This window comes from Natator depressus, chromosome 8 (genome assembly GCF_965152275.1).
Source record: "Natator depressus isolate rNatDep1 chromosome 8, rNatDep2.hap1, whole genome shotgun sequence".
Taxonomy (NCBI): Eukaryota; Metazoa; Chordata; order Testudines; family Cheloniidae; genus Natator; species Natator depressus.
Window position 1 is genome coordinate 29,109,759 of NC_134241.1, and position 18,430 is coordinate 29,128,188.

The 18,430-nt window shown below is 41.3% G+C and overlaps 1 protein-coding gene across 1 annotated transcript in view; it reads right to left on the reverse strand.

Annotated features, from left to right (window-relative positions):
• The window catches only part of LOC141992067 (rho GTPase-activating protein 7-like), a 154,418-nt gene extending 147,346 nt beyond the window's left edge, over nt 1–7,072 (reverse strand). The window contains exon 1 of the mRNA XM_074960672.1: nt 6,789–7,072. Within this exon, the coding sequence (XP_074816773.1) occupies nt 6,789–6,903 (115 nt within the window). The 5' untranslated portion in view covers nt 6,904–7,072. The remainder of the gene's footprint in view (nt 1–6,788) is intronic.
• Between the last annotated feature and the right edge of the window lie 11,358 nt (nt 7,073–18,430).

Below are 18,430 nucleotides of genomic sequence, written 5' to 3' on the forward strand. Positions count from 1 at the left end.
CCCCATGGGCAGGGACGTTCTTCCACTACCCATATACCAAGGAGGGTGGGCTCCTCAGCCACCCCCCATACCTCTGAGTCCCCTAACACTTCCTCCATTTCCTTTTTAATCTCATCCCAGGTTGACCCCTGCACCTGGTATGGGTCCTGGTTCTTCCTTATCCATTTATCAAAAAAATCCTTTACCCTGGCTTGCCAGAACCCGCAACTACCATCACGAGAGTTCGCGATACCCCCTCCAAGCAGCTGCGCGGACTGTTGGGGAGGGGGACTTACAGGCTGCCACTCACCTATCCAATGCAATGCATCCGAGTCACGGCACCAAGATGTTAGGGGGCTTATTCCTTCACCCACTTACTTCCCTGGTTCTTCTCGCATGAACAGAGAGCAACAATACCCGAAGTCCAAAGGTGCAAACAATTCGATGTTTATTGGGGTGAACTTCCAGCAAGCATGATTCCAGTTTCCTTCCTTAGTATCCTCCTTCCCAGCTCTGACACCACAGAGCCTTATACCTGTGTCCCTGTTCCCATTTCTCCCTTTAACCAAACAGGATTCCAGTTTCCTTACTCCCATTCCCTGTTCCCATTTCCCCCTTTAGCAAAACATGGTTCCAATTTCCTTACCCCCATTCCCTGTTCCCATCGGTTCCAATTTCCTTACCCTCATTCCCTGTTCCCATTTCCCCCTTTAGCAAAACATGGTTCCAATTTCTCCACCCCCATACCCTGTTCCCATCTCTCCCTCACACACACCCACCCCCTCCCACCAAGGCCCCCTCACTTCCTCATTGACTACAGATTATATAGTAAAACTTCAGTTCTGCTTAGCTATACATTAACCAATCATTTTCCTGAAATTTAACTAACCAATCCTAACATATTGTAACATGATTATGTAACCAATTATATCCCACCACCTTAATTAGTTTACACCCAGCAAAATTAATTATACAGCAGACAGGAACAATCACAGAACCAGACAGAGATTATACAGACAAACAATAGCAAAGTAGGAACTATAATGACAAAACAATACAGAAGTGAGGATTTCACATCCCAGTATTGATAAGTGAGTTCTTGCCAGACAGGATGCTGTTTCCTTTTTACATTTTCTAGGCACTTCCCTTTCTCTAGAGGTGATAGGCATTATCAGGACAGGATTGTATTCAGGACAGGATTGTATTCCTAACAGCCCAATAGCACCTTATTTCAATGTGACTAGTTTGGAATGTGAGGATGTGACCGTTCGCTTCCTAGCTTATGGCTGCCTCTGCTGCTTAGCCAAAGGCCTTAGCCTAAGCACAGGGCCTCAGACTGTCACAGTAAGAGAAGGCCCTTACACCAGCAGACAGTGATTTTGATTCTTTCTTTTATACTTCTAGAACTAACGAAGTGATAAGAATACCCCTAAATTCTTAAAGTACAGGCCTTTACAGACAGGCCTGAATATCTATATCCTAACAGTTTGTACCACAGTTCTCACCTGGGGGCCTACTGGACAATCAAGTCTCCATAGGAGCCCCTTTGGTGAGAAATCTACTGAACTCAGTTGGCTGCCCTGGCCATTTTGTACAGTGAGGTTCACAGGTGCTGTGTGCCCACTGTGACCCAGCCATCCAATTGTTTTTTCAACTGCTGGAGACCCTGTGGGGTGTTCTGCCAGGACAGGACCCTGGGTGATAGAAAGCCCATTCAGTGGGCCTTTTCATTGGAATAAAAAAAGTCTTCCACTGACATCTTACATGTTCTGGGCAAATTTCTCCCTCCCAGGGAGGCTGTGGGGCACTTGGAAGAGGAAGAGGTGCATTGCTTGAGGGACCTGCAGGTATACAGCATCCATTGGCAGTGATGAGAAGCATGCTGGGAAGTAGCTCTTGCTACACTCTATTCAGTTCTTCTGATGAAGAAGGGCTGTGGTCTAACCCAAACATGCCTTCTGGGTTAGCCTCCCTGATCTGCTCTGTCGCCCTCTCAGCACCAAGCAATCCAAGAATGGCTATCCCTCAGGCAGGAGGAGGGAATGCATGGTTTGCCACCCCTCCCACATCCCTCTCTCTGCCTGGGGCAGTGAGGGGTGAAATTTCACATCAGACAGAAAAAGCAGGAAAGTCACATTCCCTAGCAATTCCAAATTAGTGGCAGCGGAGGCACGGATGAGCACAAATCCACCTGAAACCAACGGGTACGTACTTGACATAGCTCAACTATGCCTCCGCTGCCGCCACCTTTAGCATCTCAGCTACACTGCTACTTATACCCGAGCTACCTCAATGAGAGCTAGTGCGTGTATGTGTACCTGAATCACACCCCTTTCTCTGTAGTGTAGGCACGGCCTCAGTCAAGGGAAAGGAAGTGAGAGTGCCCTCTCCCACACCTCCCCCTAGCAGGAATCACCAAGCTGAAAGGTCAACATGGCCCTGAGTTTAAAATCCAGGATCACCCACAAAACTGTTAAATCAGAAGAAGGTAGTGTTATGATAATGAAATCTGACCTCAGGTACAAAGAGGACAAAGTTCAGTGCAAGGACGGGGAAATCATAAGTCCAGCTCCCTCTCTGCATGCTGACAGGAATAATGTGCTTTCGTAAGTAAAACAGTCAGAAGTGCCAGAATACACACTGGAAGAAAGGGAGTAAGAAGATGCCAGTTTTGCAGTCACTTCTCAGACCTTAACCACACCATTCTAGCAATATGGATCCCCAGATAACAATGCTCATTTGGACCTGTTAATATACAGTGTAAGAACTTGGATTGTAAATGATTTTTACACTGTATCTGTTACTTTTAATATCCAATAAAGACTTCTTGTGAAGAAAGTGAAGGTCTGATGTACTCCAGTTACTCCTTAAATTAATCTCAACGGCATCACTTATTGCTATTCTTTATCTTCCATGGCGCACGAGCTTAACATCTGGGAGAGGTTCTTTCCCTCTATATGGAGATGCTTTCGCTATCAGGTACATATTTGAATGGTCGCCAGTATGGTAATTTGCAATCGGCATGTGGTCTAATAAATATATGAGAGGAATTCTGGAGTCTCTGCAAACTGTACCGATGGCTTTCTTGTACTGTAACAGCATGATGGGGGGCTGTGAACATCACAATGCAATCTGAATCCAGAGCCTCTGCATCCTGATATGCAGGGGAAGAATTCTGATAATTCAGCTCAGTAGTAGGAACAACAAAAACCCTCCTTACATTTTACCTTTCTAAATATATATCTTTGGGAAATTGCCTGTCTTGAGTAGCTGCCCATTTAGAAAATGCCTCTATCTTCCATGCTCCTCACAAAACTAACACAACGGAGGAGAATGGACCCCCAAGTCTTAGCATGGGTTGCATATGCTGAAGCTTCAGTGCTAACCATCCAAAAATGTTATAGTACCCTGGCCACCTTAGCCTTAGATTACATACTAATGATCTCCAGGCCTTCTCTGAAATCAGCTAGACTAAAACTAATTTGCACAGTAGGTTAGACACACAATGTCTGTCTATGAGCTGTTTGCCAACTATTCAGTTTGACTATTTGCACTATGTGATTGGTCACCTAAGTCACATGCTATTTCAACCAACCAGCTGGAGAATTTAAAATTTGTAAATAGAAAAATGAAAACGTGCCATGTTATTTGCTCTTGGTCATGAGCAGAGTCCCTAGTGTACATTCAGGAATACCTTTGCTTGCGTAGAAATACATGTGCACTAATGAGTAGGAATGGCTATTTGCCATACAACCAACCACCTTGTCACATGAGCAACATTTAAGAGGACATGAACATACAGCTGTCAGCTGTTCGGCATTTGATAGAGTGTTTGCAAGCACTGTTTTTACAGGACTCAGCCAGCTCTATTTCAAAACATTTGTGTATACTTTGAAACAAAACATGAAGGCGGAAAAGCTCAGGGATAGAATTTCAGGGACTTATCTTGGATTATAGTAAATACATTTTGGAAGCTGATTTAGCTGTAGTATGGTGGTCATTCTTAAAAGCATCTCAGTTTTGCCTTGGCTTGAGAGATACCAATTAAGCTTATTACAAGGAATACTTAGGAGATACTACAAATGCTGAGGTATGGTTAATTATCTGCAGCAAAACTGGAAAACTTAAGGCAACCACCATGCAGATGGGACTAGATTCCTTGATCTGAACAGACCTTGACATTGGGAAACTTTGCAACAGGAAGCTCTGCCTCTAGAATTAAGTGTTTACAGTGCAGTATAAGCATTCTGTACAGCTGCTCAATCCATTACATGTTTCTTGCTTATAATTCTTTTAAGAAGAGTTCTGCTCTCAGAAAGTAAAATCTGGCTTTTTTTCCTTATGAGTAAATGTAAATGTCAGGATTTTGGTCCTGTCCAGACAGGAAAGCAACCTTTCTCTGAGCAGTGCAATGGGTTTGTGTGTGAGAGGGTTGAGAATTTCCCATTTTTGGCCAAAAAAACCCACAGGAATATTTTTTCACATGAGAAATGTAAGAGGATTTTTCACATGATTCCAGAAGGGAACCGAATGTAGAGGTCAGGCGGTAAGGTAGGATTCCTGCAAGGTGTAGGATCAGACAGGCTTTCAATGGGAGTTTGACCATGAGCCTGTTCCTGAGAGGTGCTTGGCACTTAAACACTCCCTCTGATTATTTTCTAAGGGTACATCTACACCATAAATGAAAGTGTGATTGCAGTGCTCGCAGACATACCCAGACTAGTTTTGATCTAGCTAGCACAGGTAACAATAGCAGAGAAGATGTGGTGGCACGGACAAGCAACCCAAGTACATACCCAGAGTCTCTAGTGGGGTTGTACTAGGGTGGTTAGGCCACATCGCCACATTCTCACTACTGCTTTTATCCACGCCAGCGAGATTAAACCTAGAGCAGGTATGCCTACCTGCACTAGAATCACACCTCCTTGTACCATTACTTATATCCTTCAAGACAGCCATCTAACTCTAACAGAGCAACACAGTGTTATATTGTGAAGATATAGTTGTGTAGCACAGTGGTGCTTCCACTGTATGTAGAATGAGCAGATATTTATGTCATCATTTGCAGGATGTGCAACCAAAGGACAATGGATCAAATCCTCTGCTGATGTGGACTGATGTAATGCCATTGGCTTCAGAGCTCCTAAATTCAGCCCCAGATATGAACTTTTAATGGCCAGATCCAAACAACCTCCAACTATGTGTAAGGATAAGGGCTGGCTGCAAAGCTCAGATTTGTCATTTCTGATCTTTCCCACAGGTTTTGATCCAGGCTTTTAATTCAGCTCCCTCCCTAACGACTGAAGGTTATAATAGCTCTCCTAATATTGGGTTTGTGATGTTGTGAGAAATAAGCCCAATGAGAGTTCCAGTTTGTCTTACTAATCTTCTGATCCTTTATTGCATGTTTCGTTCATTTACCTGAATGCTACTCTTACTGATGCAATTCCCAGATTTAAGGAATTAAAAGTAGCCATGTTTGCCTTATTACTAATTTTAGTCAAGCTTCCCTTTGTCATTTACTCTGGCTGCCTTCACACTTGTTCTGTCTGGACTGCTCTTGAGAGAGTTAGTGCAGGTCCACAGAAACTGACTAGAAGAGATTAAATTTGTGACTCAGAACCCTAACAAGGGACTAAATCTGGAGGCTCTTATTCAGTCCATACACAAATTAACATCCACTGCAGTCAGGGGAGAGTCAAAGCTGAGTAAGAGGGATTTTTTGCACCATGCAATTAGAAATTGGGCCAATTGCCATAAAAACAACCTTAACATTGCCTTATAATGCTGGATTGATTGTGAAAAATATCACCATGTCCCATTCCTCGATTTTACAGTCCAAGAAGAGAGCTCTGGAGAGGATTAGCTTCATATCATCTGTGTTTACATAGAACTTTTACTTCAAACCTGACAACTTCGAAGTCAAAGTTCTGGGAGAAACTTGCCCTATTTGTCTACCTAATATAATTTACGTCCTCTAAACAATCATGCATGTTTTATTGCTATAGACTGTCAGGTTGGTAACCCAAAAGTCAGGCTCCCTTTCTTAAAAATAATGCTTTCTAATAACAGCAGTGTTCTTTGAAGAGGCGTTATATAGAGTATACTTTACAAGCATTGATTTTATTTTACTGTGTGACTCCCACTCCCCGTTTAGAGTGTCAGAATTCAACATGCCTCTGCATTATCAAGTAATCATTTAGAGGCTGTGCACAGAAAATAGGATGTAAGAGATTTTGCAATATAACATCTGACAGAATTCCAGATTATGCAACTACTCTTATTACATACTTGTCTGACACGAATAAATGCTGAATGCCTATGTCATGTGTAGAGATCAGTTCATCAGAGATTATAAAACCACAGCACAGTTGATTCCAAGCAGTTTCTTGGTGCTTGGGAAACTCCTCATTGTGAATTAACATACACATTTCTTGACAATTATGACTATAAGAGTCTGATATGCCAATGCCTCCAAATCAGTAAAGTATCTTCAAAACTTCAGCAAAAGGACAAGCAGTTTAAATATTGAGAGGCAGAAACTCAGGCAGAGTACTTGAGATTCTGCAAATTGATGCCCATGCTGAATATCAATCTAAGACATCTACTCAGTCACATAGGTGAAAAAGCAACAGCCAGGGCTATAGGGCCATTACCACCTAACCTTCTACAATGACATACCAGTGCAACACATAATTTTAAGGTGCCTCTTCCACTGGAATAGGGGCACATACATTTTCATTTTCTGCCACTTCCACCGCTTATTTTGCATCAGTTTGAATAAGAATTAAGTATCCCCTGTGACTGACCTGATAAGCGTTTTTCTCTCACGCTCTTCCAGAACACATCCCATGCTTTGTTGGTTGAGTCCTTGATATGCTCACTGAAGGATCTCCTCAAATGAGATTTCCCTGGGTATGCCATCCCGGCTAACAAATCCACAGAGGCAATATTAGCCCATTAAGATCCAACAGCCTGAAAAAAAAAACCCAGCAGACTGAGAACTCAGTTCTCCCAGCTTTCTCTTCTTAGACTGGACAGGAAAAGTTACTCTCTAGGAAAAGTCTGCATGTAATTTGTTAACACCCCTCTTGGAATGAGAAAGAGAGAGAGAGAGCCCTCCTTCCAAACAATCTGGGGTCAGGCAGTGCTGTAAAGGAAATAGCAGCCCACTTGGGTCCTCCGTGCCTCAGAGCAAAATGCAGTTCTGCATCTCAGCAGCCACATTTTATAAACAGACTTGATGGTCTGCCATGCAAAGCAATAAATAACAAGTTAGGCAACAAGGCGTCACTTGGAAACAGGAATGAAATGTTAGACAATGCAATGTACCTTGAGTTTCCAGCTTCTTTGCATTAACTGTATGGGGAACTGCCTCCTCATTTCCAGATTCCTTCTTGTAGTTGCTTTTTATGTTATATGTGCATGGTAGTGCTCGTGCCTGCAGTTTTCTTCACTATGTTGCAATTGTTTATTTGGGCTGCCTTTTTTTTTAACTATTTGAAACGAAGAGTCCAGTCTCCCCAATTTCATAATGGGAAGTTTCTCCTCTAGTATCAGCTCAACCTCACTGAGGGCCTGATTAAAAGATTCTCATTGACTTCAAAGGACTTTGGATCAGGCCCTAAAGTTCTGATTAATTAATTACCCTACTTACCTACCTAGAGCAATACTGCTTCTCACACAACTACTATCTAAAGGTACTTAATGGCCTCCATTATCTAGTATCTAAGATACTTATTGCTCCTCTGATGAGTGGTAGCAGGTGTCCAGGGCCTTGCAAGTAGGCTTTTCAGCCACACAGCTTTTGGGTATATTTTAAGTGTAACTTGTTTAACTGTAACTTGTTTTATTTACACACATACACCAGTCCTGGAGCAGAGGTAGTCACAAACAGCTTGCAGGAAACCCTTCTTTCAAGAAGCTCAGCCAAATAACAGTGCCTGATACCCAGGGAGCAACTGTCTCTGCCATTGCCCAAGGATTGACTTTGCTGCTACTTGCACAGCTCCCTCAACCCACAACCTTGCATAGCAAAACTAACACCCACAAGATCTTTCAAAGATTGAATATTTGCTAAGGAAAAGAACGTGAAGTTTATGTAACAGCATCTCCTGCTAGGGCAGCAGTGCCTGAGTTCCTCACCATAGGCCCTTGAGGTAGGGAAGTGATATTTATGCCCATTTTACAGATGGGGAATGAAGGAACAGAGAGACTAGGTGGCTTGTCCATGATCATACAGGCAGACTGTGGAAGAGCAGGAAATTGAATCTGGGTCTGTCAAGTTCCCATTTAGAATCCCATTTAGAAACCACTGGACCAGATTGCCAAAAAGGATAGACTCTGCCCTGGAGACTGAACTAGTAAAATGGGGTCCCTCAAGGACAGGGTTGAAGTGGTGAGGAAACTTGCCCTGTAATTGACCTTTTCTGGAGTTAATCTGCCTTCAGCCCTGTTTGCATCTCAGTTTCCATGTCACTTGGCACTTTTCACAAGCAATTAACCTGGTAATATAAAAGTGATCAAATCGGTTCTCAGTAAGACCAGAATAACCCTAGTTGCTATTAGTGTTGCTGAGCAGAATCTGGTCAACTTTTAGTTTTATACTGACATAGGTAGCTAGAATATATCCTGGACAAGTTTTATTGGCATGCATTTGGGATGGCTATATTACTCATGAATGGTGATGTTGCTCATGAGTTAAGCGGCTCATCCCAGAAGAGAGCAACAAAACTTCCACAACTCACCCCAGTGTCACATACATTGCATGTGATATAGTACAGAAAAACACTCCTAAAATAGCTCTGAGGCTCTGTTTTAATTGGTAACTATTTCTTGTATCCATTCCTATCAAGAGCCTAACTGCACAGAGTTCAGAAGGAGCCATAAAACCTTTGAAAAGTATCTAAACTACATCTAACACTGAAAGCACAAGAGTGTTCCTTATAGCTGTATCACTTGTCTAGAAAAAGCTGTTTCTGGCCCAGTCCTGCCCATCCTGGGCTCTGGACAGGGATAATTTCCAGGAGGAGGAGAGTGGAAGAGGAAGCATGTCTGCTGAGGGTTTGTTTGAGCCATTTGAGCCTGCCCAAGGGTTTAGAACAGGGGTTCTCAAACTGGGCGTTGGGACCGCTCAGGGGTCGTGAGGTTATGACCTGGGGGGGTCGCGAGCTGTCAGCCTCCACCCCAAATCCCGCTTCACCGCCAGCATTTATAATAGTGTTAAATATAAAAAAAAGTGTTTTTAATTTATAATGTGGGTCACACTCAGAGGCTTGCTGTGTGAAAAGGGTCACCACTACAAAAGTTTGAGAACCACTGGTTTAGAACAATAGAATAGCTCTCAGGGATGATAGACAGCAGTTTTCACCCAAAGATGCATGTGCAGTTGCACAGACTTGCATTATTAAACACATCCAGGCGTAGATTATCTCCACATAAATAGCCTTTTAAAAACCTGCTTTGGAAGTAATACAGCATATGCATCCACTATGTGAAGCTGTGCATTCTGAAACATGTACTTCACATGGGCATCGGTATATTAGCCTTATATCAGAAGCAGCACTATACAAAGGGCATATCCCAAGTTCTAACTGAGTGTTGATGAAGCAGCTTGGAAATAAATCTTGCCTCAAAAGGAAAGTATTTAATGGGGAAGTGATATGAGGTAGAACTTTACTAGTATTTACCATAAATGTTTATGTTAAAAATCCACTGTTTCTATTCCTGCAGCTGGTACAACTTTACCCATAAATTGAGTATTACCAGAGTTTGAAAAACTGAGGGCCTCTGCTGGTGATTCTGTTGGAGAAAAGTTCAGCATGTAGCAGAATTGGTAGGGGCCACAAGCATAAAGCCCACTGAACATAGGGAGAATGTGACTGCATATGCTAGACCTATTAAGTCAGAAAATTCAATCAGCCAACACATAATTCTCACCAAGACCATTGCTGCATTTGGATGTGGCCTTGTATCTTTGTTTCTTCTGGGTGTTCTCAAGGCCAAACCCTGGTGATGTTGAAACCTGACAAGAGGAAAGATGACTAATTTCACCTTCTCTAAAACTGATAGATCCTGCCAGTGCAGGGTGGCATCTCTGCTCTACCTAGCACTGAAGCCCATGAGTTGACAACCCCATAGGACTCCAGCAGTAGGCAAGGAGAATGACTAATCCCCTTGAAATCTGAAAAGCAGAACTCCAGCAATGTGGTGAAACTAAAAAATAAAGTTACATTGGACATGTCTCTTATGTTCACTTCCTATAATTGAGAGAGCAGGAAAGTCCAGTTCCCCCATTGTATGGCACAAAAATGTCTGAGGCTAAGAACGACATATGAACACGTTAGTTTTGCAATAGTTATGGGGCAACCAAAGTAGAGCTTGGAGAGCTTTTGCAGCTACCCTGCTAGTCAGATATAAATCCAAGTAAGATAGTTTTCATGTTACTTTAATATCAATGTAAAGAGTCATAAAAAACCTTTGCCTGTAACTAAGCTGATGTTATTAAATATGTATTCTAATAACCTAAAATATTTTGGGTTGGAAATGTTGCATAGAAAGTTTCCCTATTATCTGGATGTTTTATAGTTTGTATGAGTTTCAAGCTGGGGGTTGGTTGAAGGGAATGTGGCCTAATGGTGAGATTGGGGGTAGGACTTTAGAGATCTCTTCCTGGCTCAGATAGTGACTTGTAGCCTAAGCTTGAGGTCAATTCACCTCTTTGTACCCATTTGTAAGATGGGTATAACACCAGCCTCCTTCAAATTGCCAGTCTAAAGGAATTTGCTAAACCAAACCAGGACAAATTACTGGATTCTTTCCTGTAAAACTGACAGGGTTGACAGGAAAAACACTTAAGATAAGGGGGCAAGTACACTGGCTTTTCTGGGCTGCCGAGAAGATCACTGAGAGCTAGAAGGATCTTACTAATTTCCACAGGGAACCACACCTGCCTTCTAACCAGCCCAGAATCCTGGAGGTATAAAAGGTGTCGTAAAGGCTCTTTTACTCTACCCTCCTCTTGGCCTGCCTGTCCCTGTAACATGTCTGAGAGGTGAAACATGGTGTCTGGCCCATGGCGTGGTAGCAAGCAATGTGTGTGTGTGTGTGTGTGTGTATGTGTGTGAGATTTACTGAAGCTGCAATCCTGATTAAGATGGGAGACACGTTATTGAATCCGTGTCTCCAGTAGGTATTGTTCCCAGCAAAAAGAAATCTGTAACTACTGGAGGAAGGTGTAGCAATCATTTTGGTGCTGTGCCTTACAGCCCTAAGCTCTCTCTCTAGAGTTTTAGCACAAAGTTAGCACAGAGTAGGGAATGTAGTGCTCAATCATTAGCAAGGCATACAGGATGGAAGGTATTATAGAAATGCAAACTATTTATTAATTTAATCATACTGGCTTTTAAAAAAATTGTTTTATAACTCAGGATTTCATGCAAATCTTTATAAGCCTATGACCTTACTACAGGGAGTTTGATTAGCCCACATTCATTGGGAAATCAGTGTTTATTCACTATTCACTTCATCCTTTGACTTGGCCATCACGCATTTCAATAGACCAGAAAATACCTGTGCTCTAGAGCCCCGGCCATTATCTGATAACAAAAGGTGCACTTTTTCCTTTTAAAAAGAGTTAGAATGCAATTAACCTAACTCCCCCGCCCAGTCAGTAAAGTCAGCCATTACATCCAGTAGGCGCTTGTGGATATGCACTAGCCAATGCATATTAATTTTGCCAGCTTTCACTGACTATTGTCCCAATTATAAACTCCTTATTTGGTCAAAAATTCCATTTTATTAAGATGGAATTTTGCGTGGAGGTGGAATTCAAGTGTCAAGATGTATATTGGCTCTCCTAAAATGATCATAATAACTAACAGAGGATGGAGAGTTAAGTAGAGAATATAGTAGTGAAGGGGCCTATTGACAAAGAATCAATATTGGCAGAAAGATTCAGCATTCATGATCCTGTTGTCCATATTCTGGAAGATAATTTTCTGCTGCAGCTTTTTGATACACTCGAATTAAGTCAATTTAGCTGAGCTGTCATTTTTATAAACCCTTTCCAATTTTGCCATAACAATTCTATGGGGAACAGTTATAAAGATGTCTTCCATATTGGTACAGACATGTGGGTTAAAATGGGTAAACAGTGGATTTTAGAATGACTATAATTTAGGATAGCAAAGTGTGAAGGTCTAGGTAAGCGATAGTAAAGGCACTCCTCTCCTTCAGATCCAAGTTTTGTTTTAACTTTAAATCAATGGAACAATTCTGAATTCCTCAGTTAGTTCTCTCTGCCTTTGTGTTTGGATTGTCCATTAGATTATACAGCTATACATGCATTTATGTATAGAAATTTTTGTAACGGATACTATGAGGGATTTACTTTGCTTAATCTCCATTTAGAAAAATTGACAGGTAATATTCAGAGCTCCACCTACCGGCACATAAGCATTTATAATCTCATTCATAAATGTGTAGATTCAATAAAGATGTTCTGTACTGTAAGTGGTTTCTTGAGTGCAGCAATTAACAGTATCTAGAACTTTTGGCATATTGGACTGAATTCTGCTCTTATTTATACTGACGTTAAACTAGACTAACTCCATTGACTTTAGTGGAGTTACTTCAATTTACTCTACTGCAAGAGATTTACCCAAGTACAAAAAAGCAGAACACTAGTTCAGTTTAAACTAGAATAAATTCTGTCTACTGCTCTGGACTCCGGAATGTTTTTCCTACCCATTAGGTAATGCTCATAGGGGAAATGCATTCTCCCTTGTAACTAAGTGCTATATACAAAAGTATTCACTTTGTTCATCTTCATGTTTAAAGGAATTTGTGTTGCGGTAGTGATTAACTGTTAAACAGGTGTTTTAACTGGAACAAAGACTTTAGAAGCAAAAGTAAACTCTTCCAGAGTACATAAACAAGAGCGAGTATTGGCTTCCAAAGAGAGTCAAAGCAGCAGTTTTGCTTCTGAGATAGTAGGCAAGCCAAAATTCAACTATGCCTCACATATCTGCTAGTTTACTTTGCATATACTGATTCATGGGCATAACAGCCAGGTTTTGTATTGCTAATAAATAGCTTTGTTTATAAAAACATATTAGTTTGCCTTTGAAGTCTCCTGGTTTGTAAGATCAATTTATGTGCATGACAACTTTATTGGTACGTGTATATAATTTATCACATTCTCTTGCATCTGTGTAGATTACAATACAGGCCTGCCAAGCAGAGAAGTGGCACCATTTTCCTCCTCCTCTCAGATCTCATGCAGATACTAAATTAGGATAATATAGAAAACATTTAGGATCCAGAACAAAACCACCCCTGCTTTTGCCCACACATTCTCATCTGAACTTTCTCCCAAAGATCAGGAGGTTACGTTTTGGCCCATATCTAAAGGAGGGGTATAATTATGAATGTTCAGATCCCAGTCCTATTATAACCAGTGTCTGTTTCCAACAAAGATTGGTGAGGGAGGTTGAATACATTTTGGGGGAATGGGGTAGGTATAGTTTACCAGCTTTTTCATGAAGGACATAATCTTGTGTGTTTTCCCCTTACTGAATTGGTATTTGCCAAAACTCTCTATAATGGACTAGTAATAACTCCAATATTATGTTATTAACTACAGTTTCTGAAGCCCCTAAAGCCATTTTCCTGGTATGGGAGTGTATCATACTATGGTAACATGGCCTTGAACCACAACCTACAAACACTTAAGAGATGTAGGCAACGCCAGGGAGGAAGTCTAAAACTAAGACCACTTCACCTTAGAAATGGAGAGCTAGAACCTAGGCTCGTTGTACCAGTGACCATTTGTTACAAAGTTGATATTTACCCGTAGGTGTACATAGTTACAGAGGGTTCAGCTACACAAATTTCATTACAGTCAATTAGGACAAAATTCTGCTAATCAGTCTGTATAAAGCCAGTGGGATTGCATAGCTGTCACATTTTTCCCAAATGGAAGCTTTCAAAGAGCTGCACAGGGCATTTAATATCAGGAGTTTAGGCTTGAGAGTACAGAACAGTACACAAATTTCGCAGCTTCAAGTCAGAATCATAAGTTAATGTTATGTGCTGTGGTTGGCCAACTTTGTGCCATCAAGAGGTGTTAGAGTGAATGGACATTAAAAAGGCTTTCCTGTAAAACATGTGGAAAATATAAGGCCTTGTCAGAAAGGATTCAACAGAATATTAACCTAAAGGGCTGATTCCAGTGGTGAAAGCAATTTGATTATTGCCAGACCCAACTACAAAGGGTTATCATTCAATATCCTATACTGTAAGGTATAATGATCCCCCAAATAGCTATATTTCTGTCACAAACAGTACTTCTTGTCAGTGAGTCCTTGAAATAGGGTTATTAGCCTTTGAATGAACTGGCTTTGCAGAATACTGTGTTAAAAAAGATCAAATCTATGTTTTTGGAACTGAACTTCAGCATGACTCTGCTGGGGTATAGCAAGCTAGAGCTAATGCAGCTGTATAAGAGCAAAGAACCCAGGCTAACCTTAATGTTGACCCATTTTTAGGACTTTAGATGTTTACACATATAGTGAAATTGTATCCAAAATCCCAGCCGGAAGCAGTGAATAATTTTTTTTGATATAGGTTGGCACATAAAGATTGCTTAGAGTTAGCAAAGTCATGCTCAGATGTAGATGACATGAAGCACTCATTACTGAACAGTTTAGTCAGCACTTGGCAGGGATTTATGGGGATATTCCTGTATCACCTCCTTAATGGATGAGTAAGGAGCCTCTTCCAGAGAAAGAAATCCTTCTTCATCCATATGGTTTCCCCAAGGCACTCATCTGAGTGCCTGTGCCTGCCAACTAGAGTGAAAACAATGAAAAGAGGAAGAAGCCTGCACTGATAGCAAGTTAATCATAAATATAAATAGGAACATTTTTCAGAAGTCATGCATTTCAGTTTGACTCAGACCCCACACTGATGTTCAGAACTATGTTTGGTTGGCACCTCTTTGCTGCCTCACAGCTCAAATAAGTCATTGGTGATATAGTTGTTGGAGTAAATTAGACCGAGTTAGCTTTGCTCCCTCTCAACCCCAAAGAAAGTCTTGGCAGTTAGACAGGGAACTTGCTTAGCTAGTGGTTCTTGATGTTATTAAGTTCGACAAGTTGTAAACCCAAGGCAATATGACAATTCCCCATCACCTCCTTATCCCTGGGTCTCAGCCAGTTCAAGACAACTATATAATATCCTTCCTCATGCCATGGGGAGGGAGAAAAGTGATTGGAGAGAAGGGCAATTCCACCTTTCATTGTGCTCTAGACCTGCAGCTTTCTGTACCCCATGTCTTGGTATTTGCGAGTAGCAGCGACACAAGCTTGTATTTTGTTCGTACATTAGATGGCCACTTGATGTATGTGAAATGACATCACATTACCAGTGAATGAGGCACAGAACTTTCTGTCTCCCTGCATGCTCACGAAGTGTAGACTGCTACGCTCTGGGCTACTGTCAAGCTGGACTTCTTCCAATGTCTTGTTCCTCCATTTAAGGGTGCATTAGCAGTAGCTATTTTGAGGTAACAGATATATTACTAAGAATTGTATCCTCTGTCTGAAAACTTGACCATGCCCTTATTTGGCAGATGAGCCAAAACAGATGTCAGTCTCTTAGGGATGAGAGAGTGCAAGGACCATTTCGCCCACCACTAAAATGCAGCAAACACACTCGAAATATGCCATTGACCAAATGAACACAAGAGCCTGGACATGACCATGTCTGGAGCTATTTTGTGATTAGCAAATAGCCAATACTTGAGAAATTGAAACTCAAGGTGGGGCCTGGTGAGTCAAATGACATGGCCCTAAAGGTCAACGTGGTCCAAAGTATGCTGGCAATATCTGAAAATAAGTAGGCAAACTGAATTCACTGAACATAATTCAATCTGTAAGTAAAGTGCAACGTGTTTGTGACAGAAAATAGCTTAGGAGGAAGCTTCCCATGAGGAGCCTTCATTGATGCCGTGATAGAGATGGATCATATGGCTTTTTTTCTTTAAACAGTGCAGCCAGGTTTAAGCACCTGATCCTAAGATGTTAAGTACCCACAACACCCACTGGTGTCAAAGGGTGCTTAGAACTACAGGATCAGGACTAGATATTGGAATGTGGAGCTTGATCCTGCAAGGTGTCAAGACACTCCTGTGACTTAAATGGGAATCAAGGGTGCTCAGCACCTTGCAGGATTGTGCCCTGATTGAAAATGCTTTTAAAAACCCTTAGCACAATATATGTCAGAACAAGGTGAAGTACCCAAGCAAGCATTTTGGTAATGGGCAAAATGTAATTCTTCTGAGGGAAACCCCCACTGAAGAACAGTCTGGGATTTTCATTAGCTCACTTGCCTCCATCTCTAGCACAAAGCTTGGGCTGCTCAGAGATTGGATTTTGTTCAACACCATGTCTCCAGAAGCTGACCCAAGGAAAACGCAAAACTAGCAAGATTTACTAGCTGGCAGTCACAGTGACCCTCCGTAGCATGTCATTTTGTATATTTTTCATACCTCCTGTGTGTAGCGTGCTCAGTCAGCTCAGCATGTGCTTTGACTCTTAGCACTAAATGACACCCTTAGCTTGCCTCAGCCTCTACCTTGCAAGCCTTCTATTTGCCAAATCTACATGGAGAGCCCCACAGTAAAGTTACAGCCACAAGCTAAATATTTCACTCCTGATACACTCCTCCTTACTGCCTGGAAATAGCGTGCAAAAGAACTAGTAATTCTGACCAGAGCTTAAATCGGGATAGTGTGCAGTGGTCCAGCAAATGGGTGCTATTTTCCTGGTGGCTGCTATCTTGTGATTCAGAATCTTAGCTTTGCTAAATCTCTAATCTTCATGGTTGTGTCACCTTTTTAAGGCTATCACAATAGTAAACCAGTGCAGCAATATCTACCTGATTCTGCAGACAGCTTGAAACAAGAGGTGCAAATAACCTCTATTAATTAAAGAAGGTTAATGCTTAATCTAACGGATCTAATTTAAACGTTAACCCTATTAGCTATTTCACTGCTGCTCACACACCCAGGAAAGGAGAAGGAATATTATATTAAGATTGTGATTGTATGTTAAGTTGGCATCTCAAGCAACTGGAGCTTCAGTTTTCCACTACTATTACTCAGTCATTTGTATTACTACCTTTTAAAGAGGTAAATGTTTTAAAACTAAAATAAGAAGTTGTAGAAAAATGCTTAATTTTGTATTCCAGTAATGATCTGGCTTCTAGATATATTAGCCTTAATCAGAGTTTAATAAACTTAACTGACCTCGATTCTTCCATGAATTTTAATACTTCGAAATGCAATTGAAATTCAGTGCTTAGCTCTTCAGATCAAGTGATAAAGGTGTATAAATTACAACTCCTGGGATGTAGCTATTTATTCTGTTCATTTAACTAAGTGGTTAACTGAAACAGAGAGAGAATAAAGGCCTTGCCCCAGGTCACACAATATGTCCGTGGCAGAACCAGGGGATGGAACCAAAGATGTCCAATTCCCAGACTCCTACTCTAAGCTAGATAGCACCTCCTGGTGTGGTCAGAGGGTGGCAACTAGCTGCCAAGCAATACTTAGTGCAGGATTATGAAATGCCTAAGCATGTGCCTCAGCGCTTTCCTGAATAAGGATGAACATACACAAAGCATGTGCTTCAGTTTTTTGTTGCACTGGGGCTCAAGTACTGCACCTGCATAAGAAAAGAGTGATTCTCTCCCCTCAGAACTTGCAAGCTCACTAGAACCATAATATATTCTTTCAATCACAAATGCCGAACCAACTTCAGTAGTTTGCACATCTCATTCTGAAGCCCTTACCCCCATGAGCTCTCCCATTGACATCAAGAAGACAAAGAAGAATGATGAGGATTGCTCATATCATTTTATGGTTCTGCATGCAACATCCTCCTATTTAAAAGAGATCCAAAGACATTTAAATGTAAAGCTGGTTATGATACAGGATGGCACTTGAATAAGGAGCTGTGGTGTATATTTGGTGTACATTCACCCAATTTAATATCCAGCGCTTACTGACTCAAAAATTCTCTCACCTTCCATTTAATATGAAAAAGAAAATTAAAAAAAAAGAGATGTGTTTGTATTCTGAAGCCTGCACAGCTTCAGGAATTGGCAAGAAAACAAGGTTGTGTCCTGTTAGTGCAGAACTGGGCTTCATTCCCACCAGACCAAAAGCAGCTCAGTGGGACTTATCATGAAGCATTTTTAATTAGAAACTTCTGCTGCTGTGGGATAGGAAAGAGTATCATGGAGTGTGAGTAAGAGATGGAAAATATAAAAAAAAAGCCCATTTCAGTTGGCCCAGTACTTTCAGTGTCCCCTCTAAGTAGAGCTGGTTGATAAGGTAGTCACAATTTGTTACTAGAAACAGGGTTTCTTCATTAAAAAAACGGTT